At 37.7% G+C, this 20,601-nt stretch overlaps 1 protein-coding gene across 3 annotated transcripts in view; it reads left to right on the top strand.

Annotated features, from left to right (window-relative positions):
* Window positions 1–20,601, top strand: part of cntnap2a (contactin associated protein 2a) — a 325,051-nt gene that overhangs the window by 178,933 nt on the left and 125,517 nt on the right. For all 3 annotated transcript variants that reach the window (XM_086151351.1, XM_086151349.1, XM_086151350.1), the window contains one exon: window positions 13,023–13,172. In XM_086151351.1, the coding sequence (XP_086007477.1) occupies window positions 13,023–13,172 (150 nt within the window). The remainder of the gene's footprint in view (window positions 1–13,022; window positions 13,173–20,601) is intronic.

Below are 20,601 nucleotides of genomic sequence, written 5' to 3'. Positions count from 1 at the left end.
GTCAGGTTGCCAAAGGATACCAATTATTTTTCATATCATTAAAAATAGAACAATGCATCTAAATGCACAAACTGAGCAACAAAAAAACACTGTCGGTGCATTCAATATTTGTGAATAAACAGCAAAATGACTTTTTTGTGAATTAAGTGCTCTGAATGTAATTACCACTTCTCAGTTAGAGATGCATTACAATGATTGCGCACCATCCTCACCTCCGCTATCCTCAGCACCTCCATCGCTGCCTGACCAATGAAGCATTATTGACATTATCTGATTAGTTGTCCTTGTCACTAATCGCTGTATTTTTATAGTGTTGGGTTCACTGGTGGCATATTGTGAAATTCCTTTTCAAAAGGCTAATACATTTTTTTTTTGGTTCCCACTGAATCTTTTTTACGGTATTGCAGCAGTGTCATTTGCTGCATCTGGCTAGTTTACCAGAAATAAGCATTGGATATGGATTGCTTTGCCCAACCAAATCAGCAGTCATTGTCAGCCGCCTCTTTTGCATTTTGCTTGCTGCATCCTTAAAGTCCCCCTCGCTAAAGACTGAGTTGACGGTAAAAGGGACCCGAAATGGGTCAGGTGTCACTTACTGCCAGGGTAAATTTTCAGAGAAATCAGGCAAGTAATTTCCCTCCTTGAGACAGAGTAACATTACAAGGAATGTTCTGGGAGGCTGCAGCGTGAATGAAAGTCAACTATAAAACGTCCTTCGAAAGTCAACTTATTCAAATTGGTTTTGCCATCTTCCCAGTTCAGCCTCCAGCACTGTCTTCGTTCGCCTCTTGAAATGCTGAAAGAAGTTTCGCAATTCATGCTGGCAATGAAAACACTTTTCGCGTTGCTTGGATTTCAAAAATATCAAAGGCAATAAAATAAGTGACAAAGTATAACAAACATCTTCGCGCACTTACAGCATTGTCAACACTCCCCTTGTGTTTCTCTTTTTTTTTGTTCTTCCCAAATTTTTGGTTTTCCTCTGCATAAATTAATGTGGCTCATTTTCAACATGTGAAATTGTCTGTAGTTTATACGGATGCCAGGCTCAGTAAGGCAGCACAAACATTAGCAGGTTGCAGTGTTGAGCCACTTGATCTTCCCCAAAATGATAGCAAATAAAAGGGATCATTTAGAAATCTATTTTTATTTGTTTGTTTTTTTTAACAATTAAATACTTCACCATATTGCTGGGCCAGGAGCAGAATCCAGCTGTGTACCAGAAGAGGACATGGAGTGGCAATGAGTGTGTAACTGTGTGGGAGGAAATGTGATGCCGGAGGAGGAATAATCCCAGCTGTTGCAGTCGGGGTTGCTCTGCTGTGGATTCACCATCCTGAGTGGTTGCATTTTTGGCCGCACCAGCAAATATATCCCGATCGGATCCTTGTCTACACCACTGATATCAGCTGATCAAATGAAATGACACACACTTTATACTAGACTCTGCACATACCAAATTTCAAACGAAAGTACACGGTAAAGAGGAAATCGCCATAGTTATCTATGCTTGAGTAATTCAAGTATTCTACCAATCAAGAATGGAGATGTTCACCAACGAAGAAGAAGCTATGGTTCACATTCAGGGTGGACACACACCAGATTTATCAAGGACTATCTGGATCCCCCAGATTTGCTGTTGAACAGAAACACATCGCAAAGTGTTCTGAACATGTCATTGAAAAAAATCATGATGATAAAAAAGGGAAAAAAGATGCATGTAAGTAATTACTTCTTAATTTAATGGGCTTATCGCTGGTCTTGGTCAAACTCTTTCTATTTCTGTTTGGATCTTTGGGGATAAAATAATTGAATCCATGAAATATAAGGGGATTCCCTGTAACTTATCCTCTTTTTTAATGCCATCAAATTCTATCAAACAACCTTTGCATGTATTTTCTATATTGTCCGGTGAACATTCCAAGTATGAAATGGCGCACCACAAACAGCCCTGCACCATCACATGTTATATTAATGTTGAAATACAAAAGATAATAATAATAATAACAATGATAATAATAGGAAATAAATAATACAGTTCATTAAATGAATATAGATTAGTTGAAGTCAACAACGAGATCTCAGCCAATAAAACCTTTTATTATAATCATTACAGAATAATTACAGTTTGCCATGTGACCCACAAGACATTTTTCCAATCGATTGAGAGCCATAGTTCTAATATGATAATTGATGGTGATGTTATTCCAGCATTTTTGTAATTTATACCTGCAAGATTTTGATTAGTATTCACCTTACCTCCTCTACAACATTAACTCTCAGTCCCATTTCCCATAGTATCCCGGGGATGTGCTATTAACTTGAATTATTTTACAGTTTCTTGACGCGCTTAGTGTTTCATTAATTTGTCTTCATTTCTCTTTCTCTCCTCCTCTTGTTTTCACTGTTTTACACTTAAGCCTCATTTGGTTATTTGAAAACTGAGCGATGCTCAACCAGCATTATATTCAAAATAAACGTGCACATACATACAATCATACAATACTCTATAATCCATCATCGGTATCCAAATACAACTCATCAAGTCATGGCAGTTACGATATAGGTTTTCCCAGTGAGCTCACTGTAATGAATCACTTCTACTATGCAAGAAACAGCATCAGACACCTCCCTAAAATATTGCAACCACAGTTATTAGCTTTACGTGCCCAAAAATTGAATCATTTTGGATTTCATTTTAGCTTTGCAGTGAAAAAAGGTCTGAAAGCAGTAAGCTTCATGCAAAGTGAAATTACTTGCATAAAAAATACTTTTCTTATAATTTTCTCATAAGGAAGGACAGCAAGAACATCAAAATGAAAAGTAAATTGTGGACAGGTAGTATGGGGACTTTTCCACTGTGAAAAACACATCACACAGCTCCCAATACAATGGGCCAACACTGAAAAGTGAAAAGAAATGAAAAAAAAGAAAAGAAATGAACCCAAAAGAGATAAGACTGCTGCAAATAAGGAGAATGGCCATGTCTTGTATTTTTCCTTTATCCCGCGAGTAAAGGAGCCACCCCTCTTGGTTTTGAATCCCAGGGTCTGCACTTTCTGTAACCATTCAACCTTTATTCTGAACACCGTTCTTATGAGCACACACAAATAACTGGCAAGGGTAAAAAAAGAAGGTAATATCTACTCTCCTGAGTTTTTCCTGTATTCAGACCAGCTCACCAGAAATTGTATCTACATCAATCTTCAGGTGGATGCGAACAGTGTATTTTGCTCTGAGCATAAATTGCTAAATTGAAGGAGGTGCATAAATGCACAATTTTCACAAGCTTTAACCAGTTGCTGACTCAGCAGAGTCCGTCCTTGGAATCCTTCCATTTCTCACACATAGCACATTCATACGGTGGAACGTAGATTTCTGTTATAGTAAAGGAAGCGGTCCAAACACGGCTTTATTTGAAGAGTTGTGTTTATTGAGGTTATTGAAGTTGATGACACCTCTACCTTCAGTCAAGTGTAAATCACACAACCAGTACAGCTGTGAATGTCTAATAATGGTTCTAAATTACCTAACATTTTTTTAGAAGACATTAAAAAACTCCCTGGTTAGCTGAAGTCAGATCAGCAAATACACTGAAGTAAAATTATAGTTTATGGTAAGCCTATGTCAAGATTGTGCTTCGTTCAAATTAACTTGATTAGATTTAGGAAACACTTCCAGGCAATCTAACAATACACAATAACAAAAAAATACAAAGCATTTGTATCAGAATAATACAAGATGTTTTGTATTTTGTATTTACGCCATATATGCCATATTTTGTAAATTTTTTGTAAGGAGCTAACAGAAATGTGACTGAAGTGTGTTTACTATGTGTATTAAACAGGGACTATTTACATATCCCACCTGACCCCCAACAACTCAATGAAAATGAGAATTACAGCTAATCATCTGGTCAACTTCCCTTCAAACTCGTAAGAAATGGATGGAATTAGTTTTTTTTATTATTATTCTGCAAGTAAAACATGCATATCTTATTTTCTCTCAAATGACTTAAACATGCATATCTTTGGATGGAAGTTGATTTTTTTTTCTTTGCTTTAAAAACAAAATTAAACCAATATTCAGAACGCTTCCTTTCTGCATGATTGTCCGTCATGGCTTCAACAAACGTTGGGCTTTTTCTTCACTATGTCTCTTTTTTGAGTGACATGACACCTGCTCCCTCAATCCAGGTTGATCACTCACCAAATCTTGACTCTTCGGTTCTTCAAAGGTTGACAGACAGTGAAGAAATTGACGTTGCACTGCCAGACTTTCATAAAGTACAAACTTGAAGGAGTTGTTGTTTTTAATAAAAAGATGTACAACTTCAGCGAACAGCATTGAAATGTGGGCGAAGAATCACAGCCCCCTACAGCCAGTGTCAGACTCACCACAGGTGGGGTGAGGGCTAAGACTCGCAGATTAAATTATGAAGTAATTAAATAGCATTGTTTTTTTTCCTTGACACTTCTTCTCAAGTTCAAATACACCATGTCAACAAAATACACAATTATTTAAATATGTATTTTTTATGGATTTCAAAAGTCTCTCAATGTCTTCTACAACAGTGTTATAATGCGAAGTTACTTCATCTTCATTGTCTTTTTACGTTTTTTCCCAAAATGGATTTTGACTATTCTGAGGCTAATTCTGAGGTTACAATATGCAAGTCCAAAAATAGAATCAAATGTCCAAACTGAATTGAATTGGTGTATATTTAATCAGGTTGTGCTCTGAAACCTCACAGTGGTTTTAACATCTGTAATACATTAACAATATTCCTAATCCATTTGCCTATGATCATCTATTTAACTACCACAGAGACACATTGCTATAGAGACTGCAGTTTTTTGTACACAATGATTTTGTTGTAATTTGCACAAAACTCAAAATACGTTTGAGGATTTTGTGCTCCAGCTTGCACTATCAGAGGTCCCCATTTGTCACCATTTCAGCAGGTAGACATTTCACTCCGTACTTGTGCCTCAATGACCTCTGTTGTGCAAACAATGCTTCTTCTGCGGCAGATGTTTTCATTTTACTCCAACTGCATGACAAACTCAGCAACATACTCGCTCCGCTCTGTTCACCGGGGAAAGCACTGCTGTTGAGAATTCATGCTGGCCAAATTGTAAATGTGTTCACTGGCAGCAACTTTCCCTGGACAAGGTCAGCAAAGCTGTCTCGTAAATGTCTAATGACCTGCACCTTTTTTCTCTTTACACTTCATATATTCAATTGGTGCTTCAGCAGGTGGATTGGAATTTAAATTTAAAAAAAGCATTAGAAACAACTCATTTGCATTTTTGGCTTTTGTCTCCAAAATTACTTCTTCTTTTGTCAATTTGTTAAGTCACATGTACAGTGTTGCAGCCGTTCTTTTATATGGGAGAATTTCATTTGTGAGAATATTGACTATTGATTGAATGTTATAAATTATTTTTCAACAAATGTGATAAATACATAAAAATATTCATAAGTGGATGACATGGTAAATTTAAATGATTATATTACAGAACAGATGTGTTCAAGTTTAAATCTTGGTGCAGTCTGATTATGTCATATTAATATGATGTCATTCAAAGAATACAACTTCATAAAGTGGCGGTGTGAATTTAATTTGATTTTGCGTTGGCACATCAGCAGCATTCCCTGCCTTGCAGTTAAGTTGATAATGTTGAGTGTTATATACAGAAACTGGTTGTGAGGATGCTCTCACCCAACAAAGGAGTAAGGTCTGATTATATATGTTAATGTAGGCTGGCATTGATTAGGTTATAGATAAATATGCTTTTTTTCTGCCTTGGCCAATTTCTGGAGAAATTTGTACCTTACATACATGCTAACTGATGTTCATGCAAAAAACTGAAATTCAGATTTATTTTATGTAGCTTATCTGGCCTTACCTTTTATGTTTTGTCAGTTAAAATGAAAAAGTTAATGTCAACTATTCTCTGAAAGAAAACACAAGCTCTGTTTTTGGAGCGAAATGAGCATAAAATCAAAACAACACACCAAGTGAGCTTATTCAGTCTAAATCATTTGGGACATTTTCACAATGTTTATTGGAAAATCATTCAACTCAGTTCTTTATTGTCACTAAGTTTGATATTTCAGCATGGAATTGATGGAGCAAGCAATTCTGTTTCCCTCCCTAATATGGCAGGCAGTTCAAAACATCACAGCTTGTTTGTGATCGTGTGAAAGAGTTAATTTGATCAACGTGTGGCAAGAACACGAATGAAATTAAACAATATAGATTTTGTCTCCAATTGTGTTGTCTAGTCATCTATACTGTGAAGAAACCTTTTGTAAGCATAGTGGTCACAAGCTTGAGAGCCCAGGATTACTCATCAATTGGCAGTTTTAGCAAAACCAAAAATGCAAAACCTGACCCCTCGGTGAGCCTGTCAGAAACTGGCTCTGTAAACTGTAAGCTGGCTCACATGTATTTCTTCCACTTTCTTTGTTTTTCTATCTATTTATGCAATTGAGATACGCCCGTATGACTGCTGCCATGTGCTTCCTAGTTAGAAACTGCTGGGGTCAAGTTCTATTTCGGCTTAATGTTTGCATTCATATCATGCTGCCAGCTTTAATTTGGATAAGAAAGAAAACTCAAATAACCTTTTTCAACTTAACTTTAAGTTAACTGATGTTCTAATTCAGTTCTATTGAGCCAGGACCATTTGTTAAATTGTCATTAAATAGACCGAATAATATTATAAAGAAAGTGATAATGAACTAGGTATACTGGCAAATTTGTTGATGAAAATTATATTTGCAACAACAGTCATTGTTTCCACTCGTTTACTTGATTGTCCTACCTATACTTGCAGATAAAATCATCACATTGCAAATTTACAAAACCGAGCACATTCACAGAAACAGAGGCTTGTCTGTTTTAAGAATATTGAGGATAATATACTACGACCATTGTCTGGCACTCACAAAGTGAATGCCAGCAGACCACTGTAGCTGTTCAGCACCCTATTTATTTATTTATGAGAAATGCATTTGTGGAAGTGCATGTCCCTGATCTCTTGTTAACACTTCTCTCTCAGTCGAACAGTTTTATTAAGAATAGTTGGAGCTTTTGCAAGGATGTCAAACTGGTGGAGAAAGCCATGTGCAGAAAACATAGCCTGCAAGATGCAAGATGGAAATATTTGCTGGCCTTTATGTAATTTGCTCACGATAAGGAACAGGACCAAGTTGGTTAGTATTTTTAAAAAAATCATTTTGTATCTCTGGTTTCTTTTTTATGAATAACCTCTGCCCTTGCTATCTCATCCAATCATTCCTTGGTGACGAGCAGTTTAGTCTTTGAAATATCCAGCCCGTCTCTTAGAGCTGTCTCCTCCCACTGGTCGTGGTTCCCCTCCTCCCGATGTGCTACTTCTAAAAAGCTCTGCCAGGTCTGCTCCTGAGCTGCAATTGTGAAGGCCAATCTTTTCTGACTCAAGATTCTCTGACATAGTCTGGTCTTTGATTACGGTAATTACACAGCAGAAAGTCTCCAAGTCTCCTCTATCTTTTCATCTGGTACTACAGCTCAGTCCAACTCTCTTCCAGCTCTCTTCTCTTTACTATGATACCTGTCATATTTTTGTTTGTCACTGTCGATGTGGACTTCATCACTAAAATAACTTGTATGTGGAGAATGACATTCTTTCAAGTCCAGTTGTCTAAAGCCGCAGTTATTCACGTGACAATACTTGTTTTAATGTTTGTTCTTGTTATCATTTAATGCAATTGGTATGAAACTTTCTTGAACGAAAGTGAATGAAAGTCTGATTATTGGCCTTGCCATGCAACACTTAATGACTTTTTTCCATCAAAGCAGACATAAAGCTTTCCATACTTCAGAATGGTGTATAATGTTCCAGACGAACATAAAAGTAAACATATGTGAACATCTTCCCTCAGAATGAGGTCTTTTTAAGGTTTACCTACTTTCATGTGAGACTTTTTTTTTTATTTTGCTTTATGTAATTACATCCTCCAGGCACAGGATGCTCGTCAAAACAAAACAACAAACAGCAGCCATGTTATATTATTATGATACACTGTCAACATGTGAGAATTAGAAAAGCAATGGCCTCAAGACCCAGTAAGCCATCAAAAGTCAGCTCGTGTTACTATTTGAAACATTGTTTTAAATAGCTTCAACAAACTTTTGAATTACATCTATGAAGTTGTACAAAAAAGAATAGGACTAAAATAGTCTCTAATGAAAAACAAGGAACATTTGCAGGAACATTACGGCAAACTGTAAGTTATTAGCCTGGGAGAGAAAAAGGGGGAAAGGGCAGGCTGACATAAACAAATGAATTGACAAAAATGTATTCAACAAAGAGGAAGTAAAGCAAGCTGCATTGTCAAAATGAATAAGGAAATAGCTTTAAGAGATATTGAACCCTGAGTCCAGAAAAAAATCTATACTAAAAGGTATACAATTTTTTTATTTTTTTAAACCGTGAATAATGCAGACCAACATTAGTTGAGTCCAAGAATCAATATAGAGTGGGAAACACACATAATAGGTCTCCTTTAAAGAATTAGCCCCAACATTAGACACAGCACTGATTAACCACCTTAGTTTTCTTTCTCTCGACAAGCCACTTTATCTTTTTGAGTTTGCCGAGCGACCTTGGTACTTTTCAGGTTTCACCATTTGCTGCACTGGAATGTCTCTAAGCCCAAACCATGCACTGTATACTCGAAAGACCCGCAACTTGTCTAGGGACCTTGTCCTTCTCTCCTTGAGCTCATGCTCTCGACAGATAGAACAACATCAGCAACAAGGAAGTACCAGACACCTGAACCATTTCACAAATAGATCGGAGAAATCAAATAAAATCTCCTTTTCATTATTTAAAAACGATGACCTTCAATGCAAAGTAAGTGAAAAAGGAAGAAAAAAAAAGCCTTTTAGAAAATAGAAATTTTAATGGCCAGCATTTGTGGAACCAGATAAAAAATCTCACCGTATATTAAATATTGATGGTACTCCTAAAATAATACAGTGATAATAATAATCAAAATGTATTGGATCAATACACATAGATTATGAATTTGAAAAGATTCTGTAAGTATTTTCTGTGCTCATTACAAGCAAGGCTATGGCTGTTTAATGTACATTAAAATGAAGGCAATGCTGCTGAAATAAATGCAGAATTGTGGTGTTCTGCATAGGTTGTCAACAATAATATTTTATGTAGCATTACGAGGCACTGTTGAAAATATAGAAAGAATTACTCGACAGGTCAAAAAATATTTTGAGCCTTTAAAAGACAGTCTCTAAGTGCTTGCGCTTCTTTGAGTGATTCATTCTCAATGTTCCAGCTTTAAAACTGATCTTGTTTTGAAAACATCAACTGAGATGCTATGCTCTGTATAAAACACTTTTTTTAATCAGTGCTGATAGAAATAGTTTAACATGCATAAACTCTACTTACAATTTCCCATGTCGAATTTATCTTTTAATCTTTTTTTATGAAATCTGTCAGCTGGTCACCTTGGTGTCACTCCCCTGCAATTCAAGCCAAGCAATAGCCTCTGAACAATTCCCCTCACTGTTATTATCTGGGATTTCTTTTTTTTTTTTTTTAATTCTCCTTCTTCAACTTGAGCCTTGAGGTTGTTGTTTTGTGCGACAGACAGTGAAAGAAAGAAACGCAAATGAGAGAAAGAGAGAGAGAGAGAGAGAGAGAGAGAGAGCACTTGCAGCACATACTTGAGTATACGTTGTGGTGTGTGTGCATTTCACTTGTGTCTCTGTGAATGTGACTCACTCTACCATCACTGATAAGCCCATCATTCAAAGCTATTGCAGGTGATGTAAAACAGATGAGGGGACATGATGTGACACAGTATCTATTTTCCATTACATTCAAGAGGTCCCTTATAGCAAGGGATGGGACAGAGCAGAGGATAGTCATCACATCATACAAATGTGAAATATGATTATGATTTAAGAGGAACATCAAGGTCATTTTTGACCAGAAGAGGCTTTTTTGATGTCATCCTGTCAGTTGATGTTATTACTTGGTTCCTCATGACACCTGAATTTCATGATTGAAAAAAAAAAAATTTGTGTCAATCAACCAGATGTTAACCACAGCAGTGCGGTAACAGAAGTCAGAACAACACTGACATTGTTTCAGAAACATACAAACAACAATTCTATGCATCTGTCGTAAAAATATAAAGACAAATTTTAGGGACTGAATTTCAAAAACTCGAATACTAAAAACAATAGAAGGCGGCAAAAACACATGGAGTGAAAACAAAAGTAAAACCAAATGCCACAGTCTTCAGCATGTGGCCATCTTGGTGCTTGAATTGATTGGTCATGTCATCGTCACACATCCACGTAAAGTCCTATCTCCTCTCTCACTTGCTCTCTGCTTAAACACACAGGCGCACACACACACATTCACACACAGTCAAACCAAAAAACAACACACATCCAGCTGATGATGTTCAGTTAGTAAAGACTCCCTGGTGAATGAAAGTCTTCATTTCTAATTGCCCTCAGGGAAGTTGTACACAAGACAGTCCGTCTCATGGTAAGCCACTACATTAGCAGACATGTGCACTTTCTGTCACGTACTTTCAATGCAGCATGCTGGGATGCATGTCCATTGACCTGGTGCAGATCCGTACTCTATACACTCTGCCGACAAGGATTTTCATGTGACCGTATATTGAACTTTATCACAATGTCCTCACTATCAATAAACTGCAGTCAGTGAGGCAGTAAACTGAGATGAATTTAAAAGACAGTGGGTCACAAGAGGATAGGAGTATGAGGACAGGGTGAAGAGGAAGCAAAATGAAGGAGAGCAGGGAAGAAAAATAAAGACAGAGAAGACGGAAGAAAAAAAATCGGGAACAGAGAAGCAGGCAGGGAGGGATGAATTGAGATTGGTGTTAGTAAGAGATGATGTATAGCAGGAGGTGATATGAGAGGGAGCTAGTCTCTCTCAGGGCTCCAGTAGTAATGTCCTCTTCCAAAACATCACTCATATCTAATGGAGCATAGCTACAAGGAAAGAGGGAGAAAAGGGGAGGAGAAAACTTCTATGCACAAACACATAGTTACTACTCTGACATATGCAGATAGCAGATCACATTATAGTATCACACCAGACTGTCTATACTTCCGCGCACAGTGGGAGAATACACACAAACACTTACAATCTGGTGCTGAACAGCAAAGACCGTTCTGTGAGCTCAAATACGGGGGTCTTGTGTGTGGAAAAGGTTCTTAAAAACTGAAGTATTAGGGATCCCCGGTGTACATATGATTCTAGGTGGGACCCATCTTTACTGTGTGTGAAGTCGAAATCACAAGACAGCAGATACGGAGGTGTGAGAGAGGGAACGCACACACTAGGGTGCAATTAATTTTGAAGACAAAAGCGCCCTGACAGTATGTATCTACCAAGGGATTGCACTCGTCTGTTCACATAAATTCAAGTCACCGACACTCACTTACTCTCTTTTAGAAAATGATTTTCAAACTCTTGACACTCTTGACCCTTTAGTTTTTAAAGCAATTTTAGTTTTTGCTCTCTATCTTGGATCATAAGGACAATTAATGCAATTGTACATATTGAACTCCGTATAGAAAGAAATTAAGAAATAAAACATGTTTATTCTATAACAGTAGAAGTTTTTTGCATTTTGGCTGATACAGTTAATTTCTTATCATGTACAAAGGATCCAGTGGATTGTTACACATTCCCTTTATTGTCTGTGCAAACTTAAGGCATTCTGTTTGAAGTGTACTTTCAGCAAGGGACAGATCTCACATTGTGTGTTCATAAATTTGGGTTAAGTTAAACCCTCAACTTGATTGATCAATGATTGGAGATCCAACTCACTTAGCACGCAAATCAGCAAAAGGACTTAGCACATTGTCAATGTAGGGTAGAGACACATTCTACAATTGTGTTATTTCTCCTTGGCAATGTCTCCAGGAACTCAATTTATCATTATTTTGGAGATAAAATTGACAGTAGCAGATACTCATGCTGTTTTTTTGTGTTATTTTTTAGATACCCATGCCGTTGTTCTTGCCCACCAACTAACCATGGGAATTGTGGGAAAGTAGTGCGACCCCGGCATCATGTTTACATCCAAATTTGGAGTCAGATTTGTCAACTGAATTACCCATTTAGTATAAATCACTTTAAGTTGGATGTAATCATGGTGATAAAATGCAATTATTGGAAAAAAAACAACTCAAGATTAAAGGGCAATGTCTGCCGCTGCTGCTGCTGCTGCATCCAGTATTGCAAAACACAAATCATGTTGGGGTTTTGAAATAATTTAATGCTGGTTTTCAAAAGCATGCCGCATCTCATCTATGAGCAAATGCAGTCTTCATTCAGAAATCAAAAATCTACAAGTCTGTCATTAATCATAGAATTTTTTTCAAAATATTCTATAGTTTCCTGACTAAAAAATACAGTGTGAAGACGAGGTTCAACCACATGAAAAGGAACATACATATTGTGAGAGAAATGTCAGTCCCATTGACCGTTATGAATAAGAAAATACAAGCACACAAAAGGACACAAATACACATATGGGCACCAAAAGTATTCTTTACAATAATCCAGTGTTTGATATTAATCTCTTAAGAGAAAACATTCTGGAATGGTTTGGTTACATCGGCATCATCATGAACGAATGCAAAGACAACACTACAACCAATATATGGTATAAGGTGGATTCATTGTTTTGCACAGTCACATTGACCACAAATACAAATACAAATTTTCATTTTTAATGGCTTTGGTTCAAAGTTTGTGTTCCAGAAGAACTTTTTGGTCAAGTTATTGGACTAGAATCACAGATGTTGCAATGCATCATTCAGTGGAGATATCAAGGATCACATACAACTTGAGCCTGTTTTTTATTTAGGCTAGTACAAAGGTTCTGGTACAGTATGGGTTTTCTAAGTTGCTGTTTTTTTTTCTATTTCTGCCTCATCACCACAGGTTCAGGCCTTAATGACGGACAATGGCACGGAATCCGATTAGTTGCAAAGGACAACTTTGCCATGTTGACAATAGATGGCGATGAAACATCTGCAGTTCGCTCCACCTCACCCCTCATCATCACCACAGGAGGAACCTATCACCTGGGAGGTAAAGGTCACCCCAACTTTTCCCCATGATTTTTTCATAAGAAATATAGCCTTTCCTTCAATCGCCATTTTTGCTACACCTCAGATTTCTCCCATCGGGGAGTCTGACAGGTTATAACAGAGGTAATCTGCCGGAAACCTGTTTTTTTCATGTTTGGTGTCAGGTTGCAACTACCATTTGTAGTCAAAACCCAACACCTCTTACTTTTAATCCATTTATAGTTAAACTAGGTTATTCCTGATCCATTCATTCAAAATATATTTTCATTACTACCCCCTGCACCTAGGAAATCACCTGTTCCAGATAGTCTAGATTGCGTCCACACATATAGCCTGTTCAGATTCATTGATTTCACTAAAATCTTCATAGCACTGGCACTAGTGATTGTATTACCTCCTGAGCCAAGATTAATTAAAAACTTGGGACACAAAAGGCTATTATAATATATGCATGTCTGTTTACTATTAGTATATTAGACACTTAACTGTCAGTGGTACAATTTCTTTATTGGTGTGTATGCAGGCGCAATGATAGAGATAGGCCCCACACTTATCAGAAGCCAAGACGAAAGTAGATCACGACAAAACAGTCACTCAGAGTACTGAATACCAAACACACTGCTGCCGCAATCTGTCTGGATTAGGAAGACGCCAGGTAAATGATGCCAGACACCGCTGTCCATCTGATGAAAGATGGCTGGCTTCAATGTGGGAGTTGAAGTGTGTGTGTGTGTGTGTGTGTGTGTGTGTGTGTGTGTGTGTGTGTGTGTGTGTGTGTGTGTGTGTGTGTGTGTGTGTGTGTGTGTTGGTATGAAATGACAGCAAAAGAGAGAGATAGTCTGTCTTGTGATCTCTGTCTTAGCAGAACCTCCATCAAGCACGCCCGTTTCTGCAGGCAAGTCACGAGAGGATCACAGAAAAACACATACACTCAGATTTTTTAATACTGCAGTCTGTCTTGATTTGCTTTACACCATTGATGAATGAAACCCCCCGAAGCCAACGAGGACTGTTGTTCTGATTTGTGCAGTCATAGATTGACCTTGATATGCTAATAAAAGTTACTCAAATGGCATAAAAGAGCATCATCTTCAAGGCACAGGCTTAGTTGTTGGGCTTGTTTTGTATTTTAAGTGTACAGCTTTTTTCTTTTTCCTCCATTTTCCTGCATTCTTTAATATAAGACTGAGATAATCAGTACTAACTTTACTTCCTACATTCTGTCCAATTTCTACTCTCTTTTCTCATCTGATAGCCCTTTTCTTTCATTCTTTTTCCTTTTTAACTCCTCTCTCTTTTGATCCAATCATTGATTCATTGTTTTTAGTGAACAGAGTTAGAAATCTATATCCAGACATTAGAGAGGAAAAACAAAAAGGAGACTGTTTTTCTTAATAGGAACATTCATTCAGATTCAGCATTAACATTTACAATAAATGTTGCAGAATCTAGTGCTCACTCTCATAAACACACACAGATGCATTTCCCTGCTCACAGAGGCAGTATAAGCTGAATTTGCAGCAACTGTGACTAACTAGTTAATTTATATAATGAACGCTGACAAGCTTGAAGACTTCAAGGGATATGTAAGTGCTGATTTCTGCAAAAGGCAAGGAGTAAACAGTAAGATTTAGGACACCTCTTCACAGGTGTGCGGATGGAAAAACATTTTTTGTAACTATCTGGTTCAGTTTGAGTTCAGACTTGAGATTTAGCTCATTAATAGTTCAGGTTGTTTTTTTGCTCCTAATATTTCTAGGTTGTTTTTTTTTTCCTGGCAGGAAAGTTTGGTTTTACTTCAGATGCGTACAGCCAGTAATGTCGCAAGGTGAATGTTGTTTTTTATTTTATTGAATCGCATGTCCTACTCAAATTCACAGGCTACCAAAAACAGTCTTGAGTCATCTGACAGTGCATTGACCCATGAAGTTATATGATGTGTGACATGCGCTGGATGTCCCCAAGTGTTCTTGCACACATTCCGCACAAACACACCTACAGGTATGCAGGAATGGAGTAGCTAGCATTTATTTGATACAGTCCACCTCATCATAATTTGGGATTCTTGGCCACCACGGCGAAAGAATCATAATCATATAGTCCCTGTACAAAAGAAAGTTAAGCCTCCGGTTTGTCCTCAATTACTCTCCCTGATCCCTTATGCTGATGAGGTAGAGTGGCCAAGCGTATTAAGTGGTGTGCAGGAGTTTTAACAGAAGTCTTATCGCCATATTTAAATGAGATCATGGCTGATGTGTCAGTGTGTGATAATTAGCACGAATGTGTTTGGTATCATCAGCATTGCATGTGCCTTCACATGCAGGATTCGGCAACAGATAAACATTGAGTCATTTGCGGCTCAGTCACCCAGGTAGTACATCTGTTTAAAATATCATGGCCTCCGGGCATTAATCTGCTGTGTTTTCAGTGTCAACATACTGGGTGAAATGATTTTTATACTGCTTTAGGCTGTCCCATCTTTATCTAATCACATGCGAACAGTGAGCACAGATGATTTGCATGAGTAATCAATTTAGAAAATTGGAACCACCAGATTGCTTTTTCAGTGTAAAGCTCCCATAATTGATCGTGACTATAGAAACCTCTCTTGGATATCAGATGAAAGAATGTTTGACTATCTGTCAAACTGTCAATGTAATTTTGTATATATTTAGTACACTTTGTCTTAGCTTTTCATAACATGGCTAATTGCCACATTAAAGTAGATTAAATCTAATTACTGCTGTTCTGAGGCTTGACAGGCACATATGCATTGATTTGTGTGGAATGCAGGGTTACACCTGATACTAATGAGAAAAAGTGAAAAAGGATCATTGCACTCATTTTTTCTGTTGGTTGTCCTGGAACTCAAACAAATGCAGCCTCAGGGCGGCACGGAAGGGGCACGGAAGGGCCCCCCCCAAGGGGCTGGCTCAGGGAGCATAGAACATAGATTTGCTGGGGGCCAGCCTCTGGGGGGGGGCATAGGCCAGTGTCTCCCTGAGCCGTTCTAAAGGGCCAGATAAATGCAGAGGGTTGCGTCAGGAAGGGCATCCGGAGTAAAACTTTTGCCAAAACCAAACATGCAAATCAAACCCACGGAGTGTGATGTGCCCATTGATAAGAACAAAGAAGATGTGCAGAATTGCGGCAACTATAGAGGGATAAAGTTGATGAGCCATACAATGAAGTTATGGAAAGAGTAGTGGAAACTAGACTGAGAACAGAAGTCAGCAATTGTGAACAGCAGTATGGCTTCATGCTGAGAAAGAGCACTACAGATGCAGTATTTGTTTTGAGAATGCTAATAGAGTACAGAGAAGGCCAGAGGGAGCTGCATTGTGTTTTTGTAGACCTGGAAAAAGCATATGACAGGGTGCCAAGAGAGGAACTCTGGTATTGTATGAGGAAATCTGGACTGGCAGAGAGGTATGTTAGACTGGTGCAGGACACGTATGCTCGCTGTGAGCTAGTGGTGCGGTGTGCTGTAGAGGTAACAGAATGTTCAAGGTGGAGGTGGGACACCATCAGGGATCAGCTCTGAGTCAGATAAGTTTAGACAGGAATCTCCATGGACCATGATGTTTGCAGATGACATTGTGATGTGCAGTGCGAACAGAGAACAGGTTTAGGAGCTATGCGCTGGGAAGGAGAGGAATGAAGGTTAGTCACAGCAAGACATGTATATGTAAATGTGTGTGAATGAGAGGAACCCGTCCAGTCCAGAGCAATGGAGAGTGTAGAAAAGAGGTGAAGAGACAGGTTCAAGCAGGTTGGAGTGGGTTGAGAAAAGTGTCAGGGGTACTATGCGAAAGAAGACTATCAGCCAGAATGAAAGGAAAGATGTTCAAGACAGTAGTGAGACCAGCATTGCTGTATGGACTAGAAACAGTTACAATGATGAAAAGACAGGAGGTAGAGGTAAAGACGCAGAGATTAAGATGCTGAGGTTCTGTTTGGGAGCGACCAGGATGGATAGGATCAGGAGTGAGTCTATCAGAGAGATGGCTCATGTTAGATGTTTTGGAGAGAAGGTCAGAGAAGCCAGACTGAGATGGTATGTTCATGTTCAGAGGAGGGATAGTGAATAAATTGGTAGACGGATGCTAGAATTGGAACTACCAGGCAGGAGGTCTACAGGAAGTCGAAAGAGAAGATTTATGGACGTAGTGAAAGAGGGTATGAAGGTAGTTGGTGTGAGACAGGAGGATACAGAGAATAGGGTTAGATGGAGAAGGTTGATTCGCTGTGGTGACTCCTGAAGGGTAAAGCCGAAAGGAGAAGAAGAAATTCAGGAACTCAAACACCTACACACACAAACACAATCGTCAACATTGACATAGGATATTTATCCAGAAAAAGTATCAGTATGTGTTAATTTTAATGGAGGTCATGTACCACTGGAGCATGTGCCAAGCCAGCTGTGACCACTGGTTTGGTATCTGAACCAAAATGAAATATTTTTTGAAATTTAGAAGCAAAGATAGCCAATATGCTTCTAAAATGCAAAAGTAACCCTTTAACATTTACCAGTGATCCTGATTGCTTTTTGATTGATTTTAAATTATTCTAGTACACGGTGTAGTTTTTTTTTTTTGTTTGTTTTTTTTTACCATCAGTCCTTTGTAGGCTTACAGGACCACTTTGAATTGAAGATGGCATCATTCCTGTTTTCGTTTCCCCAAGGTTTTCTGAGGCAAGAAACACTCAGCCCAAGCAGAATCAAACGCGAAATGTAAATTATTCAAAACACAAATTTGAAAATTTATCCTGATAGAGGAAAAAGTCATTAATAAAAACCTTGTCATACCAAATTCATGTGTTATTACAATTTAATTTTAATTTTCATCTCTCGTCAGACTGTAGCCGTTTGGTCATCAGCAAGACTCATCTTACCATTAAAATCCCAGATATCTCCTGGATGCCCTCTGGCAGACCAATAAACTAATGCTTTCTAAGTTAGAATTTCCAAAATTCAACCAAAATGGCGTTGACAAGTAGATAAAAGTTGGTAAACTGTCAATGACAAAGCAGTGACGTGAAAGTCTTATTAAACTGGCCCCAATGTTTGGAAAAAGAAATATCTGAATGCTAGGGTGTGAACTCAGGCACAAAGGTTTCTGTTTGAATGCCAACTCCTGGAAATGGTCTGCTTCATTGTCTGCCCATGATATGGGCATCTAAGCGGTTTTATGTGTCAATATTAGCACAAAGGACTATTAAGCTTCACTTTCTGTTGAGGAGAATATTTGCATTAATTAAAAAGTTAATTAACATCATAAATGACTATAATAAATGACCATATTCGGCATGACAGAACATATCTTATTTACATTAACAAATAGGCTGAGGTAGTAACTAGCTCACATAAATGGTACAAATTGTACAATTTCGTTTCTAGTCCATCATATAAAAGTTCTGGCTGTGGTGCTCTTACATATATATATGAATCAATATTTTTTGCTCAGTGTCAGTGAAGTGACAAGCCAAGAATTTTGCTTTCCTTATAATTGGATCTCTTTGAAATATTTAAGTTTGTGTAGTACTGCAAACGTCAAGGTTACGAAGTTACAGACTAATGTTCCTTAAAAGACAGTGAATGAAAGGAACTTGGTTCTGAGGATCTTTAATTCAACTCTCAACTGTGGCCCTTCTCTAAAGTCAATAGATTTGCTTTTTGTTTTTCAGAACTTGATAATTTGTTTCCTTTCTTCATTCCATTCATTCCTGCCGTATCCTCCCATCCCTCTTGACCATTTACCCAGGTCTTTTACCTGCTATCATATCCCTTCTTCTCTTCTTCGTTCCACTCCTCTATCCTTTAAGGGCCTGCTTTTCGAGGAAGCCTCCTGAACCCAAATCCTATTTTACGGGGAGTAGTTTCTCTCCTCTGACACTGCGGTTAGAGAAATTAGCAAGTAACTGACACGAGACATCCACAAATTGAATTTCTCAAGAGGGAGGCGAGACGGACACTCACACAAACATAAACATGTATTCACATACACAAAACTAAAAAATAATTTTCTATCTTCTGGAGGAGCACGGGGGACAAATGGATATCACAATGATTGAAAAAATAATGATAATTCTGAAACAAGTTAGTGTTTAACAGGTGGACTAAGGACTTTGATCACATACACACTCATGAACCTGCAAATCAATCATTAGCCTGACAAAAAAAAAAAATTGATAGAGATTTTGCGAAGGTCTCATTTATTAGTTGATTTAAATATTAAAATCCCATATTATTGACATGAATATGTCTTTTTTCGATTCGATTTTTTTTTCACTTTTTTTAAGAAGCAATTATTTTCTATTGCTATATATTGTAATCCAGCATTGGTTATCTAGCTTGTTTGAGATGCTAGCGCGAACCATCATATCTTTGTCTTGATTTAAAAATCACATTCCAAAAAGTAGAGTTAGAGTTTAAATGTCCTTACCCAATTCATTTCAGATATATAAGTAACACAAAATCCAACAAGAGATTTGTTAAAATATAAAAGAAAAGCCATGTTACTGAAAGCCAAGTTAAGTGTGCATAACCAGAAGTATGCAATTGGCATCGGCAAACATGTCAGCTGGCTCGTGTTGTAGAAAGTGGTATATTGAAGGAAAGAAAGATAAAAAAAAGAAAATAGAAAAGGAAAGACAGCACTTCAGGACAAGATAATTGCAGCAACTTTGCTTTATAATTTCTTGCCTTGGTCATTTCATAACAACTGTGTTCTAACAAGAAAGTCTTCAATGGGTTGTTCTCAGATCTTACAAGCATGTCTGCACTCAGTCTGGTTGTGTCGAACATTGTTTTGCATATTTCTTGAAGTGTGTGCGAAAATGGGCCAGTTGCTGTTTCTCTGCAGTCATGGCCTTTTAGGTTATCGATGTGCCCCACCACTGGGCAGGAATTAATTACTTGCTGGTTATAAACTACTTTCTGCCGAGTCTTAAGGTTGATAAGTGCTGCAGCCTCGATTACCTAAATTAAGTTGAACTATCAGTGAAAGATTACCATTCAGACTTATTAATATTCTATAATGATGCGCCCATGAATATAAGACATGCCAATCACCCACTCTTTAAAAAAAGCACCAGTTGTGCTTTGTAAAACCTCAAACGAAAAAAAAATAGCAAAACATGGCCAGAAAATAAGAACATATTTTAATCACATTTGCTTCTGTTTTTTATTTTTTTTCATCAGTTTATTTTTTTACAACTCTAAGCAGACATATTGTTTGTTTTTCTGTGGAAACTGCAAGGGCTCAGTATAATGCTAGTCTTCTGTATTTATTGCCAGACACTCTTTGGAAACAATATGAGGTCTATGATTATTGTCATCAAGACTGTGCATTATTTGCTTCTCCAGGTCCTCGGGCCATGTGCATATATCTGTATACATGAATTAAGCTACCGTTTGTGTTGACATT

This window comes from Fistularia commersonii, chromosome 8 (assembly GCF_037954325.1).
Source record: "Fistularia commersonii isolate RoL2024-O1a breed Wild chromosome 8, RoL_Fcom_v1.0, whole genome shotgun sequence".
Lineage (NCBI taxonomy): Eukaryota > Metazoa > Chordata > Actinopteri > Syngnathiformes > Fistulariidae > Fistularia > Fistularia commersonii.
This window is presented reverse-complemented; position numbering and strand designations above follow the sequence as displayed.